We start from the raw sequence: 22,231 nt of genomic DNA, 5'->3' as shown, positions 1-22,231 counted from the left end.
ATGTTCAGTAGCGCGCAGCGTTATGTATATGTTCTGTAGCGTGCTGCGTTATGTATATGTTCAGTAGCGAGCAGCGTTATGTATATGTTCAGTAGCGCTTCGTTATGTATATGTTCAGTAGCGAGCAGCGTTATGTATATGTTCAGTAGCGCAGCGTTATGTATATGTTCAGTAGCGAGCAGCGTTATGTATATGTTCAGTAGCGCGCTGCGTTATGTATGTTCAGTAGCGCAGCGTTATGTATATGTTCAGTAGCGCAGCGTTATTTATATGTTCAGTAGCGCGCGGTGTTATGTATATGTTCAGTAGCGCTTCGTTATGTATATGTTCAGTAGCGCTTCGTTATGTATATGTTCAGTAGCGAGCAGCGTTATGTATATGTTCAGTAGCGCAGCGTTATGTATATGTTCAGTAGTGCTGCGTTATGTATATGTTCAGTAGCGCGCGGCGTTATGTAAATGTTCAGTAGCGCGCGGCGTTATGTATATGTTCAGTAGCGAGCGCCGTTATGTATATGTTCAGTAGCGCACAGCGTTATGTATATGTTCAGTAGCGCGCAGCGTTATGTATATGTTCAGTAGCGCGCGGCGTTATGTATATGTTCAGTAGCGAGCGCCGTTATGTATATGTTCAATAGCGCAGCGTTATGTATATGTTCTGTAGCGAGCGCCGTTATGTATATGTTCAGTAGTGCAGCGTTATGTATATGTTCAGTAGCGCTGCGTTATGTATATGTTCAGTAGCGCACAGTGTTATGTATGTTCAGTAGCGCTGCGTTATGTATATGTTCAGTAGCGCTGCGTTATGTATGTTCAGTAGCGAGCAGCGTTATGTATATGTTCAGTAGCGCGCAGCGTTATGTATATGTTCAGTAGCGCGCAGCGTTATGTATATGTTCAGTAGCGCAGCGTTATGTATATGTTCAGTAGCGCTGCGTTATGTATATGTTTAGTAGCGCTGCGTTATTTATATGTTCAGTAGCGCGCAGCGTTATGTATATGTTCAGTAGCGCGCTGCGTTATGTATGTTCAGTAGCGCTGCGTTATTTATATGTTCAGTAGCGCGCAGCGTTATGTATATGTTCAGTAGCGCGCAGCGTTATGTATAGGTTCAGTAGCGCGCAGCGTTATATATATGTTCAGTAGCACGCGGCGTTATGTATATGTTCAGTAGCGCGCGGCGTTATGTATATGTTCAGTAGCGCTGCGTTATGTATATGTTCAGTAGCGCAGCGTTATGTATATGTTCAGTAGCGCAGCGTTATGTATATGTTCAGTAGCGCGCACCGTTATGTATATGTTCAGTAGCGCAGCGTTATGTATATGTTCAGTAGCGCGCAGCGTTATGTATATGTTCAGTAGCGCTGCGTTATGTATATGTTCAGTAGCGCAGCGTTATGTATATGTTCAGTAGCGCGCACCGTTATGTATATGTTCAGTAGCGCGGCGTTATGGATATGTTCAGTAGCGCGCAGCGTTATGTATATGTTCAGTAGCGCGCAGCGTTATGTATATGTTCAGTAGCGCGCAGCGTTATGTATATGTTCAGTAGCGCGCAGCATTATGTATATGTTCTGTAGCGCGGCGTTATGTATATGTTCTGTAGCGCGCAGCGTTATGTATATGCTCAGTAGCGCAGCGTTATGTATATGTTCAGTAGCGCAGCGTTATGTATATGTTCAGTAGCGCAGCGTTATGTATATGCTCAGTAGCGCGCAGCGTTATGTATATGCTCAGTAGCGCACAGCGTTATTTATATGCTCAGTAGCGCAGCGTTATGTATATGTTCAGTAGCGCAGCGTTATTTATATGCTCAGTAGCGCAGCGTTATTTATATGCTCAGTAGCGCAGCGTTATGTATATGTTCAGTAGCGCTGCGTTATGTATATGTTCAGTAGCGCAGCGTTATGTATATGTTCAGTAGCGCAGCGTTATGTATATGCTCAGTAGCGCAGCGTTATGTATATGCTCAGTAGCGCAGCGTTATGTATATGCTCAGTAGCGCACAGCGTTATTTATATGCTCAGTAGCGCGCAGCGTTATGTATATGCTCAGTAGCGCGCAGCGTTATGTATATGTTCAGTAGCGCAGCGTTATTTATATGTTCAGTAGCGAGCAGCGTTATGTATATGTTCAGTAGCGAGCAGCGTTATGTATATGTTCAGTAGCGAGCAGCGTTATGTATATGTTCAGTAGCGAGCAGCGTTATGTATATGTTCAGTAGCGCGCAGCGTTATGTATATGTTCAGTAGCGCGCAGCGTTATGTATATGTTCAGTAGCGCGCAGCGTTATGTATATGTTCAGTAGCGCGCAGCGTTATGTATATGTTCAGTAGCGAGCAGCGTTATGTATATGTTCAGTAGCGAGCAGCGTTATGTATATGTTCAGTAGCGAGCAGCGTTATGTATATTTTCAGTAACGCAGCGTTATGTATATGTTCAGTAGCGCTGCGTTATGTATATGTTCAGTAGCGCGCAGCGTTATGTATATTTTCAGTAGCGCAGCGTTATGTATATGTTCAGTAGCGAGCAGCGTTGTGTATATGTTCAATAGTTCGCTGCGTTGTGTATATGTTCAGTAGCGCAGCGTTATGTATAGGTTCAGTAGCGCGCAGCGTTATGTATATGTTCAGTAGCGAGCAGCGTTATGTATATGTTCAGTAGCGAGCAGCGTTATGTATATGTTCAGTAGCGAGCAGCATTATGTATATGTTCAGTAGCGCGCAGCGTTATGTATATGTTCAGTAGCGCGCAGCGTTATGTATATGTTCAGTAGCGCGCAGCGTTATGTATATGTTCAGTAGCGAGCAGCGTTATGTATATTTTCAGTAGCGCAGCGTCATGTATATGTTCAGTAGCGCGCAGCGTTATGTATATGTTCAGTAGCGCAGCGTTATGTATATGTTCAGTAGCGCGCAGCGTTATGTATATGTTCAGTAGCGCTGCGTTATTTATATGTTCAGTAGCGCACAGCGTTATGGAAATGTTCAGTAGCGCGCAGCGTTATGTATATGTTCAGTAGCGCGCGGCGTTATGTATATGTTCAGTAGCGCGCAGCGTTATGTATATGTTCAGTAGCGCGCGGCGTTATCTATATGTTCAGTAGCGCTGCGTTATGTATATGTTCAGTAGCGCAGCGTTATGTATATGTTCAGTAGCGCAGCGTTATGTATATGTTCAGTAGCGCGCACCGTTATGTATATGTTCAGTAGCGCACCGTTATGTATATGTTCAGTAGCGAGCAGCGTTATGTATATGTTCAGTAGCGAGCAGCATTATGTATATGTTCAGTAGCGCGCAGCGTTATGTATATGTTCAGTAGCGCGCAGCGTTATGTATATGTTCAGTAGCGCGCAGCGTTATGTATATGTTCAGTAGCGCGCAGCGTTATGTATATGTTCAGTAGCGAGCAGCGTTATGTATATGTTCAGTAGCGAGCAGCGTTATGTATATGTTCAGTAGCGAGCAGCGTTATGTATATTTTCAGTAGCGCAGCGTCATGTATATGTTCAGTAGCGCGCAGCGTTATGTATATTTTCAGTAGTGCAGCGTTATGTATATGTTCAGTAGCGAGCAGCGTTGTGTATATGTTCAATAGTTCGCTGCGTTGTGTATATGTTCAGTAGAGCGCTGCCTTTTTGTATATGTTCAGTAGCGCAGCCTTATGTATATGCTTAGTAGCGCGCAGCTTTATGTATATGCTCAGTAGCGCGCAGCGTTATGTATATGTTCAGTAGCGAGCTGCTTTATGTATATGTTCAGTAGCGAGCAGCGTTATGTATATGTTCAGTAGCGAGCAGCGTTATGTATATGTTCAGTAGCGAGCAGCGTTATGTATATGTTCAGTAGCGCAGCGTTATGTATATGCTCAGTAGCGCAGCGTTACTGTATGTATATGTTCAGTAGCGAGCAGCGTTATGTATATGTTCAGTAGCGCAGCGTTATGTATATGTTCAGTAGCGCGCAGCGTTATGTATATTTTCAGTAGTGCAGCATTATGTATATGTTCAGTAGCGCGCAGCGTTATGTATATGTTCAGTAGCGAGCAGCGTTATGTATATGTTCAGTAGCGAGCAGCGTTATGTATATGTTCAGTAGCGAGCAGCGTTATGTATATGTTCAGTAGAGCGCAGCGTTATGTATATGTTCATTAGCGAGCAGCGTTATTTATAGGTTCAGTAGCGAGCAGCGTTATGTATAGGTTCAGTAGCGCAGCGTTATGTATATGTTCAGTAGCGAGCAGCGTTGTGTATATGTTCAGTAGCGCGCAGCGTTATGTATATGTTCAGTAGCGCGCAGCGTTATGTATAGGTTCAGTAGCGCGCAGCGTTATGTATAGGTTCAGTAGCGCGCAGTGTTATGTATATGTTCAGTAGCGAGCAGCGTTATGTATATGTTCAGTAGCGCGCAGCGTTATGTATATGTTCAGTAGCGAGCAGGGTTATGTATATGTTCAGTAGCGAGCAGCGTTATGTATATGTTCAGTAGCGAGCAGCGTTATGTATATGTTCAGTAGCGCAGTGTTATGTATATGTTCAGTAGCGCAGCGTTATGTATATGTTCAGTAGCGCAGCGTTATGTATATGTTCAGTAGCACGCAGCTTTATGTATATGTTCAGTAGCGCAGCGTTATGTATATGTTCAGTAGCGCGCAGCTTTATGTATATGTTCAGTAGCGCAGCTTTATGTATATGTTCAGTAGCGCAGCGTTATGTATATGTTCAGTAGCGCAGCGTTATGTATATGTTCAGTAGCGCAGCGTTATGTATATGTTCAGTAGCGCGCAGCGTTATGTATATGTTCAGTAGCGCGCAGCGTTATGTATAGGTTCAGTAGCGCAGCGTTATGTATATGTTCAGTAGCGCAGCGTTATGTATATGTTCAGTAGCGCAGCGTTATGTATATGTTCAGTAGCGCGCAGCGTTATGTATATGTTCAGTAGCGCGCAGCGTTATGTATAGGTTCAGTAGCGCGCAGCATTATGTATATGTTCAGTAGCGCGCAGCGTTATGTATATGTTCAGTAGCGCGCAGCGTTATGTATAGGTACATAAATGAGCAGGGTATACATTATATACAAGACATTGCACGCACAGTTAAAGAAAATATATATTATAGGCGTATGTAACAGTTACAGACCAGATTAAAATGTGAGACAGCCTTAGTTTTGAAAGAACTTAGACTGGTGGTGGATGTGAGAGTCTCTGGTAGGTTGTTCCAGTTTTGGGTTGCACGGTAAGAGATCGAGGAACGTCCGGATACTTTGTTGAGCCTTGGGACCATGAACAGTCTTTTGGAGTCTAATCTCAGGTGATAGGTGCTGCATGTGGTAGGGGTGAGGAGCTTGTTCAGGTAGCTGGGTAGCTTGCCCATAAAGAATTTAAAGGCAAGACAGGAAAGGTGAACTTTGCGCCTAGACTCGAATGATGACCAATCTAGTTCTTTGAGCATTTCGCAGTGATGTGTGTTGTAGTTGCATTGGAGAACAAATTGAATTGTAGAGGGTGTCAAGTTTGCTAAGGTGGGTTTGAGGTGCCGAGCCATATACTATGTCTCCATAGTGAATAATTGGCATTAGCATCTGCTGTGCGATACGCTTTCTGACCAGGAGACTTAGGGAGGATTTGTTCCTGTAAAGTACCCCTAGTTTGGCATAGGTCTTGATTGTCAGGGTATCAATGTGCATTCTGAATGTTAAGTGGGAGTCAAACCATATGCCCAGGTATTTAAAACTAGTAACAGGAATTAGGATGGTGTTAGTGTTGGTTCTAATATGCAGCTCAGTCACTGGAAACTTTAAGAATTTAGTCTTGGTGCCAAATACCATTGTTACAGTCTTGTCAGTGTTTAAAAACAGTTTGTTTTGGGAAATCCAGTTTTCGAGTCTCAAAAAGTCAGACTGAAGTATGTGTTGAAGGTCAGAGAGGCTATGGCTGTGTGCATATAGGATTGTGTCATCTGCATACATGTGTATTGAGGCTTCCTGACAAGCTGTGGGAAGATCATTAATGAACACTGAGAAGAGTAGGGGCCCCAGAACAGAGCCTTGTGGGACACCACAGGTGATATCCAGGGGGTTGGAGTTAGAGCCTGAGATGTACACATGTTGGGATCTTCCTGATATGTAGGACTGAAACCAGTTTAAAGCATATTTCCTTATTTCAGAGCTCTGAAGTTTGTTAAGCAGGATAGCATGATCAACTGTATCAAAAGCCTTTGCAAAATCTATGAATACTGCACCAGTGAGTTGTCCCCGTTCCATTCCACACTGGATTTCATTGCAAACTTTTATCAGGGTAGTTACAGTGGGGTGTTTGGGACGAAAGCCAGATTGGAATTGGCTAGGGAAATTTGTCTTGGTGTAGTAGTCGTTTAATTGGGAGTGGACATGTTCAGTGTATATGTATATGTGAACATGTATATGTTCAGTAGCGAGCAGCGTTATGTATATGTTCAGTAGCGTAGCGTTATGTATATGTTCAGTAGCGTGCAGCGTTATGTATATTTTCAGTAGTGCAGTATTATGTTTATGTTCAGTAGCGCGCAGCGTTATGTATATGTTCAGTAGCGAGCAGCGTTATGTATATGTTCAGTAGCGAGCAGCGTTATGTATATGTTCAGTAGAGCGCAGCGTTATGTATATGTTCAGTAGCGAGCAGCGTTATGTATAGGTTCAGTAGCGCAGCGTTATGTATAGGTTCAGTAGCGCAGCGTTATGTATATGTTCAGTAGCGAGCAGCGTTGTGTATATGTTCAGTAGCGCGCAGCGTTATGTATATGTTCAGTAGCGCGCAGCGTTATGTATAGGTTCAGTAGCGCGCAGTGTTATGTATATGTTCAGTAGCGCGCAGCGTTATGTATATGTTCAGTAGTTCGCTGTGTTGTGTATATGTTCAGTAGCGAGCTGCGTTATGTATATGTTCAATAGCGCAACGTTATGTATATGTTCAGTAGCGCAGCGTTATGTATATGTTCAGTAGCGCGCAGCGTTATGTATATGTTCAGTAGCGCGGCGTTATGTATATGTTCAGTAGCGAGCAGCGTTATGTATATGTTCAGTAGCGAGCAGCGTTATGTATATGTTCAGTAGCGCGCTGCGTTATGTATATGCTCAGTAGCACGCAGCGTTATGTATATGTTCAGTAGCGAGCAGCTTTATGTATATGTTCAGTAGCGCAGCGTTATGTATATGTTCAGTAGCGAGCAGGGTTATGTATATGTTCAGTAGCGAGCAGCGTTATGTAAATGTTCAGTAGCGAGCAGCGTTATGTATATGTTCAGTAGCGCAGCGTTATGTATATGTTGAGTAGCGAGCAGCTTTATGTATATGTTCAGTAGCGCAGTGTTATGTATATGTTCAGTAGCGCAGTGTTATGTATATGTTCAGTAGCGCAGCGTTATGTATATGTTCAGTAGCGCAGCGTTATGTATATGTTCTGTAGCGCAGCGTTATATATATGTTCAGTAGCGCAGCGTTATGTATATGTTCAGTAGCGCAGCGTTATGTATATGTTCAGTAGCGCGCAGCGTTATGTATATGTTCAGTAGCGCGCAGCGTTATGTATATGTTCAGTAGCGCGCAGCTTTATGTATATGTTCAGTAGCGCAGCTTTATGTATATGTTCAGTAGCGCAGCGTTATGTATATGTTCAGTAGCGCAGCGTTATGTATATGTTCAGTAGCGCAGCGTTATGTATATGTTCAGTAGCGCGCAGCGTTATGTATATGTTCAGTAGCGCGCAGCGTTATGTATAGGTACATAAATGAGCAGGGTATACATTATATACAAGACATTGCACGCACAGTTAAAGAAAATATATATTATAGGCGTATGTAACAGTTACAGACCAGATTAAAATGTGAGACAGCCTTAGTTTTGAAAGAACTTAGACTGGTGGTGGATGTGAGAGTCTCTGGTAGGTTGTTCCAGTTTTGGGGTGCACGGTAAGAGATCGAGGAACGGCCGGATACTTTGTTGAGCCTTGGGACCATGAACAGTCTTTTGGAGTCTAATCTCAGGTGATAGGTGCTGCATGTGGTAGGGGTGAGGAGCTTGTTCAGGTAGCTGGGTAGCTTGCCCATAAAGAATTTAAAGGCAAGACAGGAAAGGTGAACTTTGCGCCTAGACTCGAATGATGACCAATCTAGTTCTTTGAGCATTTCGCAGTGATGTGTGTTGTAGTTGCAATGGAGAACAAATTGAATTGTAGAGGGTGTCAAGTTTGCTAAGGTGGGTTTGAGGTGCCGAGCCATATACTATGTCTCCATAGTGAATAATTGGCATTAGCATCTGCTGTGCGATACGCTTTCTGACCAGGAGACTTAGGGAGGATTTGTTCCTGTAAAGTACCCCTAGTTTGGCATAGGTCTTGGTTGTCAGGGTATCAATGTGCATTCTGAATGTTAAGTGGGAGTCAAACCATATGCCCAGGTATTTAAAACTAGTAACAGGAATTAGGATGGTGTTAGTGTTGGTTCTAATATGCAGCTCAGTCACTGGAAACTTTAAGAATTTAGTCTTGGTGCCAAATACCATTGTTACAGTCTTGTCAGTGTTTAAAAACAGTTTGTTTTGGGAAATCCAGTTTTCGAGTCTCAAAAAGTCAGACTGAAGTATGTGTTGAAGGTCAGAGAGGCTATGGCTGTGTGCATATAGGATTGTGTCATCTGCATACATGTGTATTGAGGCTTCCTGACAAGCTGTGGGAAGATCATTAATGAACACTGAGAAGAGTAGGGGCCCCAGAACAGAGCCTTGTGGGACACCACAGGTGATATCCAGGGGGTTGGAGTTAGAGCCTGAGATGGACACATGTTGGGATCTACTTGATAGGTAGGACTGAAACCAGTTTAAAGCATATTTCCTTATTCCAGAGCTCTGAAGTTTGTTAAGCAGGATAGCATGAACAACTGTGTCAAAAGCCTTTGCAAAATCTATGAATACTGCACCAGTGAGTTGTCCCCGTTCCATTCCACACTGGATTTCATTGCAAACTTTTATCAGGGTAGTTACAGTGGGGTGTTTGGGACGAAAGCCAGATTGGAATTGGCTAGGGAAATTTGTCTTGGTGTAGTAGTCGTTTAATTGGGAGTGGACATGTTCAGTGTATATGTATATGTGAACATGTATATGTTCAGTAGCGCGCAGCGTTATGTATATGTTCAGTAGCGCAGCGTTATGTATATGTTCAGTAGCGCAGCGTTATGTATATGTTCAGTAGCGCAGCGTTATGTATATGTTCAGTAGCGCAGCGTTATGTATATGTTCAGTAGCGCAGCGTTATGTATATGTTCAGTAGCGCGCTGCGTTATGTATATGTTCAGTAGCGAGCAGCGTTATGTATATGTTCAGTAGCGAGCAGCGTTATGTATATGTTCAGTAGCGCGCTGCGTTATGTATATGTTCAGTAGCGAGCGGCGTTATGTATATGTTCAGTAGTGCGCTGCGTTATGTATATGTTCAGTAGCGCGCAGCGTTATGTATATTATGTATATGTTCAGTAGTGAGCAGCGTTGTGTATATGTTCAGTAGCGCGCTGCGTTATGTATATGTTCAGTAGCGCAGCGTTGTGTATATGTTCAGTAGTGAGCAGCGTTGTGTATATGTTCAGTAGTGAGCAGCATTGTGTATATGTTCAGTAGCGCGCTGCGTTATGTATATGTTCAGTAGCGCGCTGCGTTATGTATATGTTCAGTAGCGCAGCGTTGTGTATATGTTCAGTAGCGCGCTGCGTTATGTATATGTTCAGTAGCGCAGCGTTATGTATATTATGTATATGTTCAGTAGCGAGCAGCGTTATGTATATTATGTATATGTTCAGTAGTGAGCAGCGTTGTGTATATGTTCAGTAGCGCGCTGCGTTATGTATATGTTCAGTAGCGAGCAGTGTTGTGTATATGTTCAGTAGCGAGCAGTGTTGTGTATATTATGTATATGTTCAGTAGCACGCAGCGTTATGTATATTATGTATATGTTCAGTAGCGCGCAGCGTTATGTATATTATGTATATGTTCAGTAGCGAGCAGTGTTGTGTATATTATGTATATGTTCAGTAGTGAGCAGCGTTGTGTATATGTTCAGTAGCACAGCGTTATGTATATGTTCAGTAGCGCGCTGCGTTATGTATATTATGTATATGTTCAGTAGCGCGCAGCGTTATGTATATTATGTATATGTTCAGTAGCGCAGCGTTATGTATATTATGTATATGTTCAGTAGCGCGCAGCGTTATGTATATTATGTATATGTTCAGTAGCGCAGCGTTATGTATATTATGTATATGTTCAGTAGCGCGCAGCGTTATGTATATTATGTATATGTTCAGTAGCGAGCAGTGTTGTGTATATTATGTATATGTTCAGTAGCGAGCAGCGTTATGTATATTATGTATATGTTCAGTAGCGAGCAGCGTTATGTATATTATGTATATGTTCAGTAGTGAGCAGCGTTGTGTATATGTTCAGTAGCGGCTGCGTTATGTATATGTTCAGTAGCGCAGCGTTATGTATATTATGTATATGTTCAGTAGCGCAGCGTTATGTATATTATGTATATGTTCAGTAGCGAGCAGTGTTGTGTATATTATGTATATGTTCAGTAGCGAGCAGCGTTATGTATATTATGTATATGTTCAGTAGTGAGCAGCGTTGTGTATATGTTCAGTAGCGCGCTGCGTTATGTATATGTTCAGTAGCGCAGCGTTATGTATATTATGTATATGTTCAGTAGCGAGCAGCGTTATGTATATTATGTATATGTTCAGTAGCGCGCAGCGTTATGTATATTATGTATATGTTCAGTAGCGCAGCGTTATGTATATTATGTATATGTTCAGTAGCGGGCAGCGTTATTATATTATGTATATGTTCAGTAGCGAGCAGTGTTGTGTATATTATGTATATGTTCAGTAGCGAGCAGCGTTATGTATATTATGTATATGTTCAGTAGTGAGCAGCGTTGTGTATATGTTCAGTAGCGCGCTGCGTTATGTATATGTTCAGTAGCGCAGCGTTATGTATATTATGTATATGTTCAGTAGCGCAGCGTTATGTATATTATGTAAATGTTCAGTAGCGCAGCGTTATGTATATTATGTATATGTTCAGTAGCGAGCAGTGTTGTGTATATTATGTATATGTTCAGTAGCGAGCAGCGTTATGTATATTATGTATATGTTCAGTAGTGAGCAGCGTTGTGTATATGTTCAGTAGCGCGCAGCGTTATGTATATTATGTATATGTTCAGTAGCGAGCAGCGTTATGTATATTATGTATATGTTCAGTAGCGCGCAGCGTTATGTATATTATGTATATGTTCAGTAGCGCGCAGCGTTATGTATATGTTCAGTAGCGCGCAGCGTTATGTATATGTTCAGTAGCGCTGCGTTATGTATATGTTCAGTAGCGCGCAGCGTTGTGTATATGTTCAGTAGCGCGCTGCGTTATATATATGTTCAGTAGCGCAGCGTTATGTATATGTTCAGTAGCGCAGCGTTATGTATATGTTCAGTAGCGCGCAGCGTTGTGTATATGTTCAGTAGCGCAGCGTTATGTATATGTTCAGAAGCGCGCAGCGTTATGTATATGTTCAGTAGCGCAGCGTTATGTATATGTTCAGTAGCGCGCAGCGTTATGTATATGTTCAGTAGCGCAGCGTTATGTATATGTTCAGTAGCGCGCAGCGTTATGTATATGCTCAGTAGCGCGCAGCGTTGTGTATATGTTCAGTAGCGCAGCGTTATGTATATGTTCAGTAGCGCAGCGTTATGTATATGTTCAGTAGCGCGCAGCGTTATGTATATGTTCAGTAGCGCAGCGTTATGTATATGTTCAGTAGCGCAGCGTTATGTATATGTTCAGTAGCGCGCAGCGTTATGTATATGTTCAGTAGCGCAGCGTTATGTATATGTTCAGTAGCGCGCAGCGTTATATATATGCTCAGTAGCGCAGCGTTATGTATATGTTCAGTAGCGCGCAGCGTTATTTATATGTTCAGTAGCGCAGCATTATGTATATGTTCAGTAGCGCGCAGCGTTATGTATATGCTCAGTAGCGCAGCGTTATGTATATGTTCAGTAGCGCGCAGCGTTATGTATATGTTCAGTAGCGCAGCGTTATGTATATGTTCAGTAGCGCGCAGCGTTATGTATATGTTCAGTAGAGCGCAGCGTTATGTATATGTTCAGTAGCGCAGCGTTATGTATATGTTCAGTAGCGCAGCGTTATGTATATGTTCAGTAGCGCAGCGTTATGTATATGTTCAGTAGCACGCAGCGTTATGTATATGTTCAGTAGCGCAGCGTTATGTATATGTTCAGTAGCGCAGCGTTATGTATATGTTCAGTAGTGAGCAGCGTTGTGTATATGTTCAGTAGCGCGCTGCGTTATGTATATGTTCAGTAGCGCGCAGCGTTATGTATATGTTCAGTAGCGCGCATCGTTATGTATATGTTCAGTAGCGCAGCGTTATGTATATTATGTATATGTTCAGTAGCGCAGCGTTATGTATATTATGTATATGTTCAGTAGCACGCAGCGTTATGTATATTATGTATATGTTCAGTAGCGCAGCGTTATGTATATTATGTATATGTTCAGTAGCACGCAGCGTTATGTATATTATGTATATGTTCAGTAGCGCAGCGTTATGTATATGTTCAGTAGTATGTTTTATAATTCTTGTTCAGCTAGTCTTGGCTGTTTTGGAGGGTGGCAACCTCCTACCTAATTGAAGCTCACTCCCTCCCACATATAAATGGTTAAAAGCTCACTCCACGGCATCTCCCACTCTCAGGGGAACTTGCCTGCTTACAGTGTGATTGTGACAAATCTAATACAGAGTGCTTTTCCTGGTAATGTACAGGTTAATAAAAGCTTCAATCAGACTTAGAACTTTTGCAACTTATATTGACAGATTTATTATAAATCATTCTTCCTGGCAATGCACAGGGTATTAATAATTTATATTAGTGTAGGGACCCTTGAAACGTGGTCTGCCGTGAAGTTTGGCTCAAGGGCTTACAACAATTTGGCCAAAATGTTAAACTAAAAGACCATTTTATTTATTAGTTATTTATACATGTATATTTAGGCACTGTACCGTATATAAGTTTTTCTGGATGTGCACTGAGCTTTGTCTGTGTTTTATGTTATGTCTCTGGTTTTAAATATATATTGCCATGCTCAGTAGCACTCCTCTGTGAAACTTATATGCTTATATATATGTTGTGGGTATTTTGGGGGTTCAATTTGAGCTTGTAGGTGTTCTGTATGTTTTATAATTCTTGTGCAGCTAGTCTTGGCTGTTTTGGAGGGTGGCAACCTCCTATCCAATTGAAGCTCACTCCCTCCCACATTTAAATGGTTAAAAGCTCACTCCATGGCATCTCCAACTATCAGGGGAACTTGCCTGCATGCAGTGTGATTGTGACAAATCTATTACAGAGTGCTTTTCCTGGTAATGTACAGGTTAATAAAAGCTTCAATCAGACTTAGAACTTTTGCAACTTATATTGACAGATTTATTATAAATCATTCTTCCTGGCAATGCACAGGGTATTAAGAATTTATATTAGTGTAGGGACCCTTGAAACGTGGTCTGCCGTGAAGTTTGGCTCAAGGGCTTACAACAATTTGGCCAAAATGTTAAATTAAAAGACCATTTTATTTATTAGTTATTTATACATGTATATTTAGGCACTGTACCGTATATAAGTTTTTCTGGATGTGCACTGAGCTTTGTCTGTGTTATGTTATGTCTCTGGTTTTAAATATATATTGATGAATGAAGGAACAAAGGGCACTGCGGATTTGAGCAAAATAAACTCATTTATTGAGCCAACACGACGTTTCGACCTAAGTGGTCAATGCCATTGTCACTTGAAAAGACCACTTAGGTCGAAACGTCGTGTTGGCTCAATAAATGAGTTTATTTTGCTCAAATCCGCAGTGCCCTTTGTTCCTTCATTCATCTGTCTTGGACTGATTGCAGGCTTTCGTGCAAACACTGGAGCACCGGTAATTGTATGTTTTTTCTATTTTTGAGGTGTGCAGCATCACTTTATTTGTTTAAATATATATTGCCATGCTCAGTAGCACTCCTCTGTGAAACTTATATGCTTATATATATGTTGTGGGTATTTTGGGGGTTCAATTTGAGCTTGTAGGTGTTCTGTATGTTCGCAAACTATTAAAGCTGCTAAAACTCTATTCAATTTTTGTTTTCTGATGTGTGAACTAGTAACGCCTTATCACCTTGCTACACCATCCCGACTCTTGCGTTCTGCTCAAGGATGTCTTCTCTCTACCCCTTTTGTATCTAAAGCCCTCTCCAGCCTTAAACCTTTCTCACTGACTGCCCCACACCTCTGGAATACCATTTCCCACGATATATCCGACAAGCACCCTCTCTATCCACCTTTAAGACCCACCTCAAAACACTCCTGCTTAAGAAAGCATTTGAGTAGCACCATGGCTAGTTTACACCTCATACATCGACCTTGGCCCCTTGCAGATGCACTTACCAGAACGCCCTCCTACTGTCTCTGTACGCTCTTCCTACCAACCTATTAGATTGTAAGCCCTTCGGAGCAGGGACTCCTTTTCCTAAATGTTACTTTTAAGTCTGAAGCACTTCTTACCTTTATGTGTTATTTGTATTATTTGTTATGTATATGATTGTCACGTGTATTACTGCTGTGAAGCGCTATATAAATACATACATACATATATACATACATATCAACAGTACAGTATATCAACAAGTCTTGAGCATCCAAAAGAACCTGACTTTTTGTTATTTGTAATTTTACCTTTGTTGTTTGAACTTGGCCACGCGTATCAATTTTCGTGTTGTACGAAGAGGCTTGGTTTGTGAAAATTAACCCATTGCTGACTTCTAGTCTGCTATAATGTGTATTTGAGGGCAGAATGATGACCTGACATTGTCATTAATCTGAGTGTTTATGAACGTTAAACGTGAAATATGGGGGTTTTGTAATGAAGCTAAGTGTGTTAATGGGGCATTCTCATTTTGCTCAAAATAATTTTTGGGGTACATTTTTGTTTTATATTTATATATTATATAAATATGTACTTTATATTTTCAAAAGAAAGTCAATGTTTTTGCTTAAATATTAAATGATGTACAAATACGTGTTTTTTTTTTAACCCTTTATCTTAATCCTCAAGGGCCACAAACAAAACAGGTCTTTAGGGCAATACATACAGTATGGAAGAGAGCTCCCTTCGTGATAATTATAGCTAAGTTAATTGCTTAACTGGATAGTAAAGACAAAATGCAGACAAAGTTTTTTAAAACAGTATATTACTGGTAATGTACTTTATAAATGATTGTGTATTGATATGGTCGGTATTGAATATGCCTTGAAGCCTAGAAAATCGCTTGGCTCTGAATGTAACCCCTTCTTCTCACTACCAGTTTGAAACTTGTACATGTTAAAATTAAATGCCTTAAATTATTTATTTTTAGCACCTATTGAGTAAATATTTTTAATTTTCTGTAATTTAAGACCGTTAATGTCTTCTATAGTTTCTATTGTGATTCAAGTTTTTTATGTCTCCTGTTGAACAAATACAGTAGTTATAGTGATATTTTGTTTTTGTTTGTTATAGGTGTGTGTGTGTTACATAGTAGATGAAGTTGAAAAAAAAACACGCATCCATCAAGTTCAACCTACAGTATGCTAAATTTGGACACCAGATACTTTATCCTATATCTATACTTAATTATTGATCCAGAGGAAGGCAAACAAAACCCCCCTGTGACATATCATCCAATGATAAATCATAAGGGGAAAAATAAATTCCTTCCTGACTCCAAGAATTGGCAATCGGATTAATCCCTGGATCAACATCCTTCCCATGTATACTTATTTGGTATATCCCTGTATACCTTTCCTTTCTAAAAAGATGTCCAACCTTTTTTTTTTTAAACAAATTTATTGTATCTGCCATCACAGTCTCCATGGATAATGAATACCTAATTTTAGCTTCCCTTACTGTAAAGCACCCTTTCCTTTGTTTGCTCATGAAATCTCCTTTCCTCCAACCTAAAGGGATGGCCCCCAAGTCCTTTGTACTGCCCGTGGGATGAATCGTTCATTTGAAAGCTCCTTGTATTGTCCCTGAATATATTTGTATATACAGGCATACCCCGTATTAACATACGCAATGGGACCGGAGCATGTATGTAAAGCGAAAATGTACTTAAAGTGAAGCACTCCCTTTTCCCACTTATCGATGCATGTACTGTACTGCAATCGTCATATACAGGCATAACTGATGTAAATAACACATTTGTAACAGTCTCTATAGTCTCCCCACTTGCGCACAGCTTCGGTTCAGGTAGGGAGCCGGTATTGCTGTTCAGGACGTGATGACAAGCGCATGCGTGAGCTGCCGTTTGCCTATTGGGCGATATGTACTTACTCGCGAGTGTACTTAAAGTGAGTGTACTTAAAGCGGGGTATGCCTGTAGTTATCATATCCCCTCTTAGATGCGTCTTTTCTAATGTAAATAAATCTAATTTAGCTAGCCTCTCCTCATGAGTTAAATTGTCCATCCTCTTTATTAATTTGGTGGCTCTTCTCTGCGCTCTCTCTAGTTCCATAATGTCTTTTCTTTGGATTGGTGCCCAGAATTGTACTCCATATTCAAGATGTGGTCTTACTAATGCTTTGTAAAGGAGCATAATTATGTTTAATTCCCTTCCATCCATTGCCCGTTTAATGCAAGATAAGATCTTGTTTGCCTTTGCAGCTACTGCATGGCATTGGGCACTATTGCTAAGCCTGCTGTCCACAAGCACTCCTAAATCCTTCTTCAAGGATGTCCCCAATTTACCCCCATTTAATTTGTATGTCATCTGTTTATTCTTGCTTCCCAAATGCATAACCTTGCATTTATCTGTATTAACCTCAGCTGCCATGTACCTGCCCACGTTTCCAGTCTCTCCAAGTCCTTCTGAAGAGAAATTACACCCTGCTCTGATTCTATTACCTTACACAATTTATTGTCATCAGCAAAGATGGAGTCTTTGCTCTCGATGCCAACCTCAAGTTAAAAAGCAGGGGTCCCAGTACCAATCCCTGAGGTACTCCACTCACGACTTTAGCCCAACCTGAAAAGTTCCATTTATGAGAACCCTCTGTTGTCTGTCCTTTAGCCAGTTTTCAATCCAGGTGCATATATTTTTATGGAGTCAAATTTGCTTTATTTTGTACAGCAACCTCTTTTTGTGTGTGTGTGTGTGTGTGTGTGTGTGTGTGTGTGTGTGTGTGTGTGTGTGTGTGTGTGTGTGTGTGTGTGTGTGTGTGTGTGTGTGTGTGTATACAGACGTCTAAAAAGAAAAAAAAATCTAAAACATATAACTATTTATATTATTTCTATGAATAATATTATGAATACAGAAAATGTCAGACAAAAAAATCTATTTGAATATTTCATGATTGCATTTGGTAATATTGCTTAGGAACACATTTTACTCAACCATTTATCAAAAATAGTTTTCTTATTTTCACAGAGTATGAAACGTTACGTTTCAAAGCTATAAACAGATCACCTACAGAAAAGAGAACACACGGTTTTTCCATAGTGAAATACACTGTGACAGTAGTAACAAATCAAAGTTATCTTTATAATTATTTGGACAAACCACAGCCTGGAAACTTCCTCATCATTACAAACCGTATGATCATGGGAAATGCTACACAAAAATGATTCTGTCCGCGAAATGATATCCAAGTCTTGATTTATCATTGTGTTTTGTTTGCTGACAGCATTGGAGGAGTTATAAATTACAATCGAACGCTGTATGCAGGTGCATTCTTATATTTTCTAACCATGTTTTCCTCAATGTCTTTTTTTCTTTACCTGTAAATCACATTTAATTTTTATGGATGCCAATCAGAAGACACACAAATAGATCTTTTGTAGGACATGTGTTCTTATAGCTTTCCAGACTGGTGTTATCATACAGGGACGGTGATCTATAAATATTTCACACCTAGCCAGGGCCAGATCAACTTTTTAGTTGTGTAAGCAAACTTCTATTTTTTTTTAAAAAAAGATGGTTATATAGTAGATGAGGTTGAAAAAAGACATACCCCATCAAGTTCATGTGTTGGGTTGCACTATGTTTGGTTTCTCATTCCCTTACCCATACACTGTTACCAACCTACTACCTCGAGTGACATCTTAGCACAGAAGGAGGTCCGACACCCAAGATTGCCTAACACGGAGAGAGGTTGGATACCAATACAACATCCCACAGCATCCACTTTGCCATAGTTTGAGGACATGCCTGTTTTTATCTGAAAGAATGTGAGTCTTGAATTCAAAGATCTCCCAGAAAGAGAATATTTGATTAAGACGGTGTTGCACTATATTGTCTTTTTGTATATTTTTTAATATATCACCGATTGAGTTGCCCTTCATTCAACACAAGCTTCTACAAGAGGGAATCCTGTGGACCGTCCCTAAAAGGGCTTTTGAGCAGCATACACTTATTTGCACTTTTTGGCACTTGATTGTTGCGTGTTTTTGTCACTTTTTATCATCACTGAGTATATACAAGTCACTTTTCACTCACTGATTATATCACTTTATTTATCATTTGAGATTGGTTGTTGCTTCGTTTAGAGCGCTGTTTTAAGTTTTTTCTTTCACTGTCCAAGTTCAAGCTACTGTATGCTAAATTTAGACCAGGGGTGCGCAAAGTGTGGGGAGCGAGATTTTCCGGGGGGGGGGGGGGGGGCATTCAATAGGCGCCGTGCTCTTTTCCCAAGGCATTTAAATTAAATGGCGGGAGATCGCGTGAGGCCTTTAACTCTAAACTTACCTTGAGTCTGTCGGCATCAGGACTCCTGTTGATGGCAGCGCTGCGTCAAATAACGTGATGTTACATGCGTCAAATGACGCCGTGGGTCACAACGTCACATGACCCCAGGGCGTCATTTGACACCGCTGCAACGAAAGGGGGGGGAGGACGCGAGCACCAGAGGAGGAAAGGCAAGGGGGCGCAGCAGCAAATGTTTGCGCTCCCCTGATTTAGACGACCGATACTTTATCCTATACTTACATTATATTGATCCAGTGGTAACAAAAAACCCCAGTGACATATCATCCAATGATATCTCATAAGGGGAAAAATAAAATCCTTCCTGACTCCAAGAATTACCAATCATATTACTCCCTGGATCAACATCCTTCCCATGTATACTTATTTGGTATATCACTGTATACCTTCCCTTTCTAGATGTAATAGAACATTTTTTATATATGAACATAAACATTGTTTCTTTAACATTTCATGATCCTTTCATGTCGATGTGCAGCCATTTTATTTAAGAATAAATTTCCCCCAGAAGTCTATATAATGTTAGTATCTTGTCCCCGGAGCATGTCCTGCTCTTGTTTAAAAAGAAATCTAGTTTTAAAAATGGTGATTTTCGTGTGCCACTGAGGTTACCATTGTGACCATGAAACTGCAGGAGAGAGCTCCATATCTAACCAGACATTCAATATTTCATATGCTTGTATCTCCAGATACTTAATTGGAAAGGGCAAGACTGGGTGTTAAAGGTGTTAAAGCAGGAGTGTACTCTGATCGCCTTTTTTGGCATAGTGCGCGCGCGTGTGTTTGTGTGTTTTTAATATACTTTAAACAACTTTTTCTTTCTTTTTCCACTTGTGTTTTTATTTTTTAAATCTCATGCCAGTTCAGGAGAAATAAGCATTTGAAATATAGCATGTCAGGGAGGTTAAAAAGGAGCTCTCTCCAGAGCCCAGTGCAGAAGCTCAGAGGAGTGAGTGAGAAATTCCTGATTTTTAACATTATAAAAAAAGAAATGCTCTGGAGGCAAGTTACTAACATTTATATGAGTTGAACTCATGTAGGCTTCTGGGAGGACGGCTGCTTTAACCACTGTTGATTTGAATGGCAGTTAACTCGGGATCGGAATGCGGTACAGGACATCAGACCTTGGTCCATTTACCCCAAAAAGGGATTGGACAGTTGAGTTCAGAGTTTTAAAAAAAAAAGTACTTTTGAGCACGACATACTTTTGCAATGATCCTGAAGTTCTGCAGAGAGCTGGTTGCAGCAAGCGGGTGTTATATCGCATGAGAACTTGCTGATGGCAGCAAACGGTGCCATGCAGTATTCACACCCGCCCCATCTTTGCGCAATTCATGTAGTCCCAGAATGCATAGCGTGACTGCGGGTACCCTGCTGTTCTGCATTCTCTGGCGTGACATTCCTCTTGGAAGTACCGCAGAGAAGAACAAAGTTGCGCCAGCCCAGACGGATTCCTATTTTGCTTCTGCCTTGGGCTGCCCCTGGGCACTCATGTAAATGATTTTAATGGGGTTTATTTTTCCTTTTAAATAGATAATAGTACATTGGCCATTTTGCTCTATATTACTAAGAGGTAACGTAAAGCAGACCATATAAATCATTACTTGCTTTGCTGCTGCAAGTCAGCGTTGAAACAACTAAAAATATGTACATAAAACAGGAAATGTGCAGTTATATCCTCTAAATAAAATGTAAGGAAAGTTTAAATAAAATCTGCTTCTCTAACACCAAGAACCCTAATTCATTATTTTCAGTTTCCTGTATAATATAAATAACTCCATTAATCCATTTTCTTTTTTGTCCTATTTCCGAAATCATCTGAGCTTTTTATAGGTCCTTCTACCCACTTCCCTTCCAGTCCAAAGTATAAATACAGTACAGCAACCAAAGAATGATTAGCAATGACCCATTATAAATATATTATGTGTAAAAGTACTTGAGTATTAAGGTGTTAAAGTACTTGAAACCATGTCAAATGTTATGACTTGGGGTTCTTGAATTGGGGTGAATAACATTCTTTGTTCAATAACTAACAGTATGAAAACATGTAATATTATTGTAATCTCCTCAATTTTTACAGAAGATTTTGAAATACTGTAGTGACGTGTATCCTACCATGGACAAAGATTTCGCTGCAGAAATTCATCCGTTGAAGAACAGTGATGGAAAATCTCAGGGAAACGATGAAACTAGACCAGAGAAAGAAGCTGGCAATAAAAATCAAAATGGACTCTTCCGGCTTTCACGCTGGCGCACGGCGGCCTTTTTTACATCCTTATTTCTGTGTCTGACGATAGTATTTGCTTTTTCGTTCATTATTCCTTGCCCAGTGAGGCCCTATTCTCAAAGGACATGGATCACACAATACAACAGTGCAGGTAAGATTGAAAGTAGGTGATAATATGATTTTTGTTTCAAATGAATATGTAAACTCACAATATTTGTTGATATACTGTTAATGTGCTATATATAAACAATGTGTCGTTTGATGTGTACATTGTTATAAGTACAGTAACTCTTCCTATCTACTGAAGAGGGCTGGCTTGATGGCAATGCCACCTGTGCCACTGCACTGAGCCCCGCACGCTCTTTCCCACAACAATGAAACTGATTGCCGGGAGAGAGCTCAGGGCCTCTGTGTAGCTTATATTCTCCTGAGCGGCATCTCCTCCTGCAGCGCCGCGTTGACATGGCGCCGCATTGCCATGACAACGTGACCCCGCGACCTGATCACGTCATTGTAGGAGATGCCATTCCAGAGAAGGTTAGAGGCCTCGGCAAAACCCCACTGTACAGAGTCGCGCAAAAATCCTAGCCGGCCCAGTCTCCTTCAATATAATCCAGACATTCTGAGGTACACGTCTTGGTCACTTCAGTAAATTGGAATAATCTTGTATTATTAATCTTTCTTTTTTTCCCCTCGTTATTTTCCTAATTTCACTCCTGGTTTTATTTGAACAATGATATTATGGGTCTTTCTTTGACTATTCACCACTTTTATTTTCCTAATACAGGCATACCCCGCTTTAAGGACACTCACTTTAAGTAACACTCGCGAGTAAGGACATATCGCCCAATAGGCAAACGGCAGCTCGTGCATGCGCCTGTCAGCACGTCCTGAACAGCAATACCGGCTCCCTACCTGTACCGAAGCTGTGCGCAAGCGGGGAGACTATAGAGCCTGTTACACATGCGTTATTTACATCAGCTATGCACGTATATAACGATTGCAGTACAGTACATGCATCAATAAGTGGGGAAAAGGTGGTGATTCACTTTGAGTACATTTTTGCTTTACATACATGCTCCAGTCCCATTGCGTACGTTAATGCAGGGTATGCCTGTACAGCTAACT

General features: G+C 40.9%; 1 protein-coding gene across 1 annotated transcript in view; it reads left to right on the top strand.

Moving 5' to 3' along the window:
• FAM234A (family with sequence similarity 234 member A) overlaps positions 1 to 22,231 on the top strand; it is a 126,433-nt gene that overhangs the window by 38,854 nt on the left and 65,348 nt on the right. Inside the window, exon 2 of the mRNA XM_075565241.1 lies at positions 20,957 to 21,254. Coding sequence (XP_075421356.1) covers positions 20,993 to 21,254 — 262 coding nt within the window. The 5' untranslated portion in view covers positions 20,957 to 20,992. The remainder of the gene's footprint in view (positions 1 to 20,956; positions 21,255 to 22,231) is intronic.

The sequence above is a fragment of the Ascaphus truei genome, chromosome 11 (genome assembly GCF_040206685.1).
Source record: "Ascaphus truei isolate aAscTru1 chromosome 11, aAscTru1.hap1, whole genome shotgun sequence".
Classification (NCBI taxonomy): Eukaryota; Metazoa; Chordata; class Amphibia; order Anura; family Ascaphidae; genus Ascaphus; species Ascaphus truei.
This window is presented reverse-complemented; position numbering and strand designations above follow the sequence as displayed.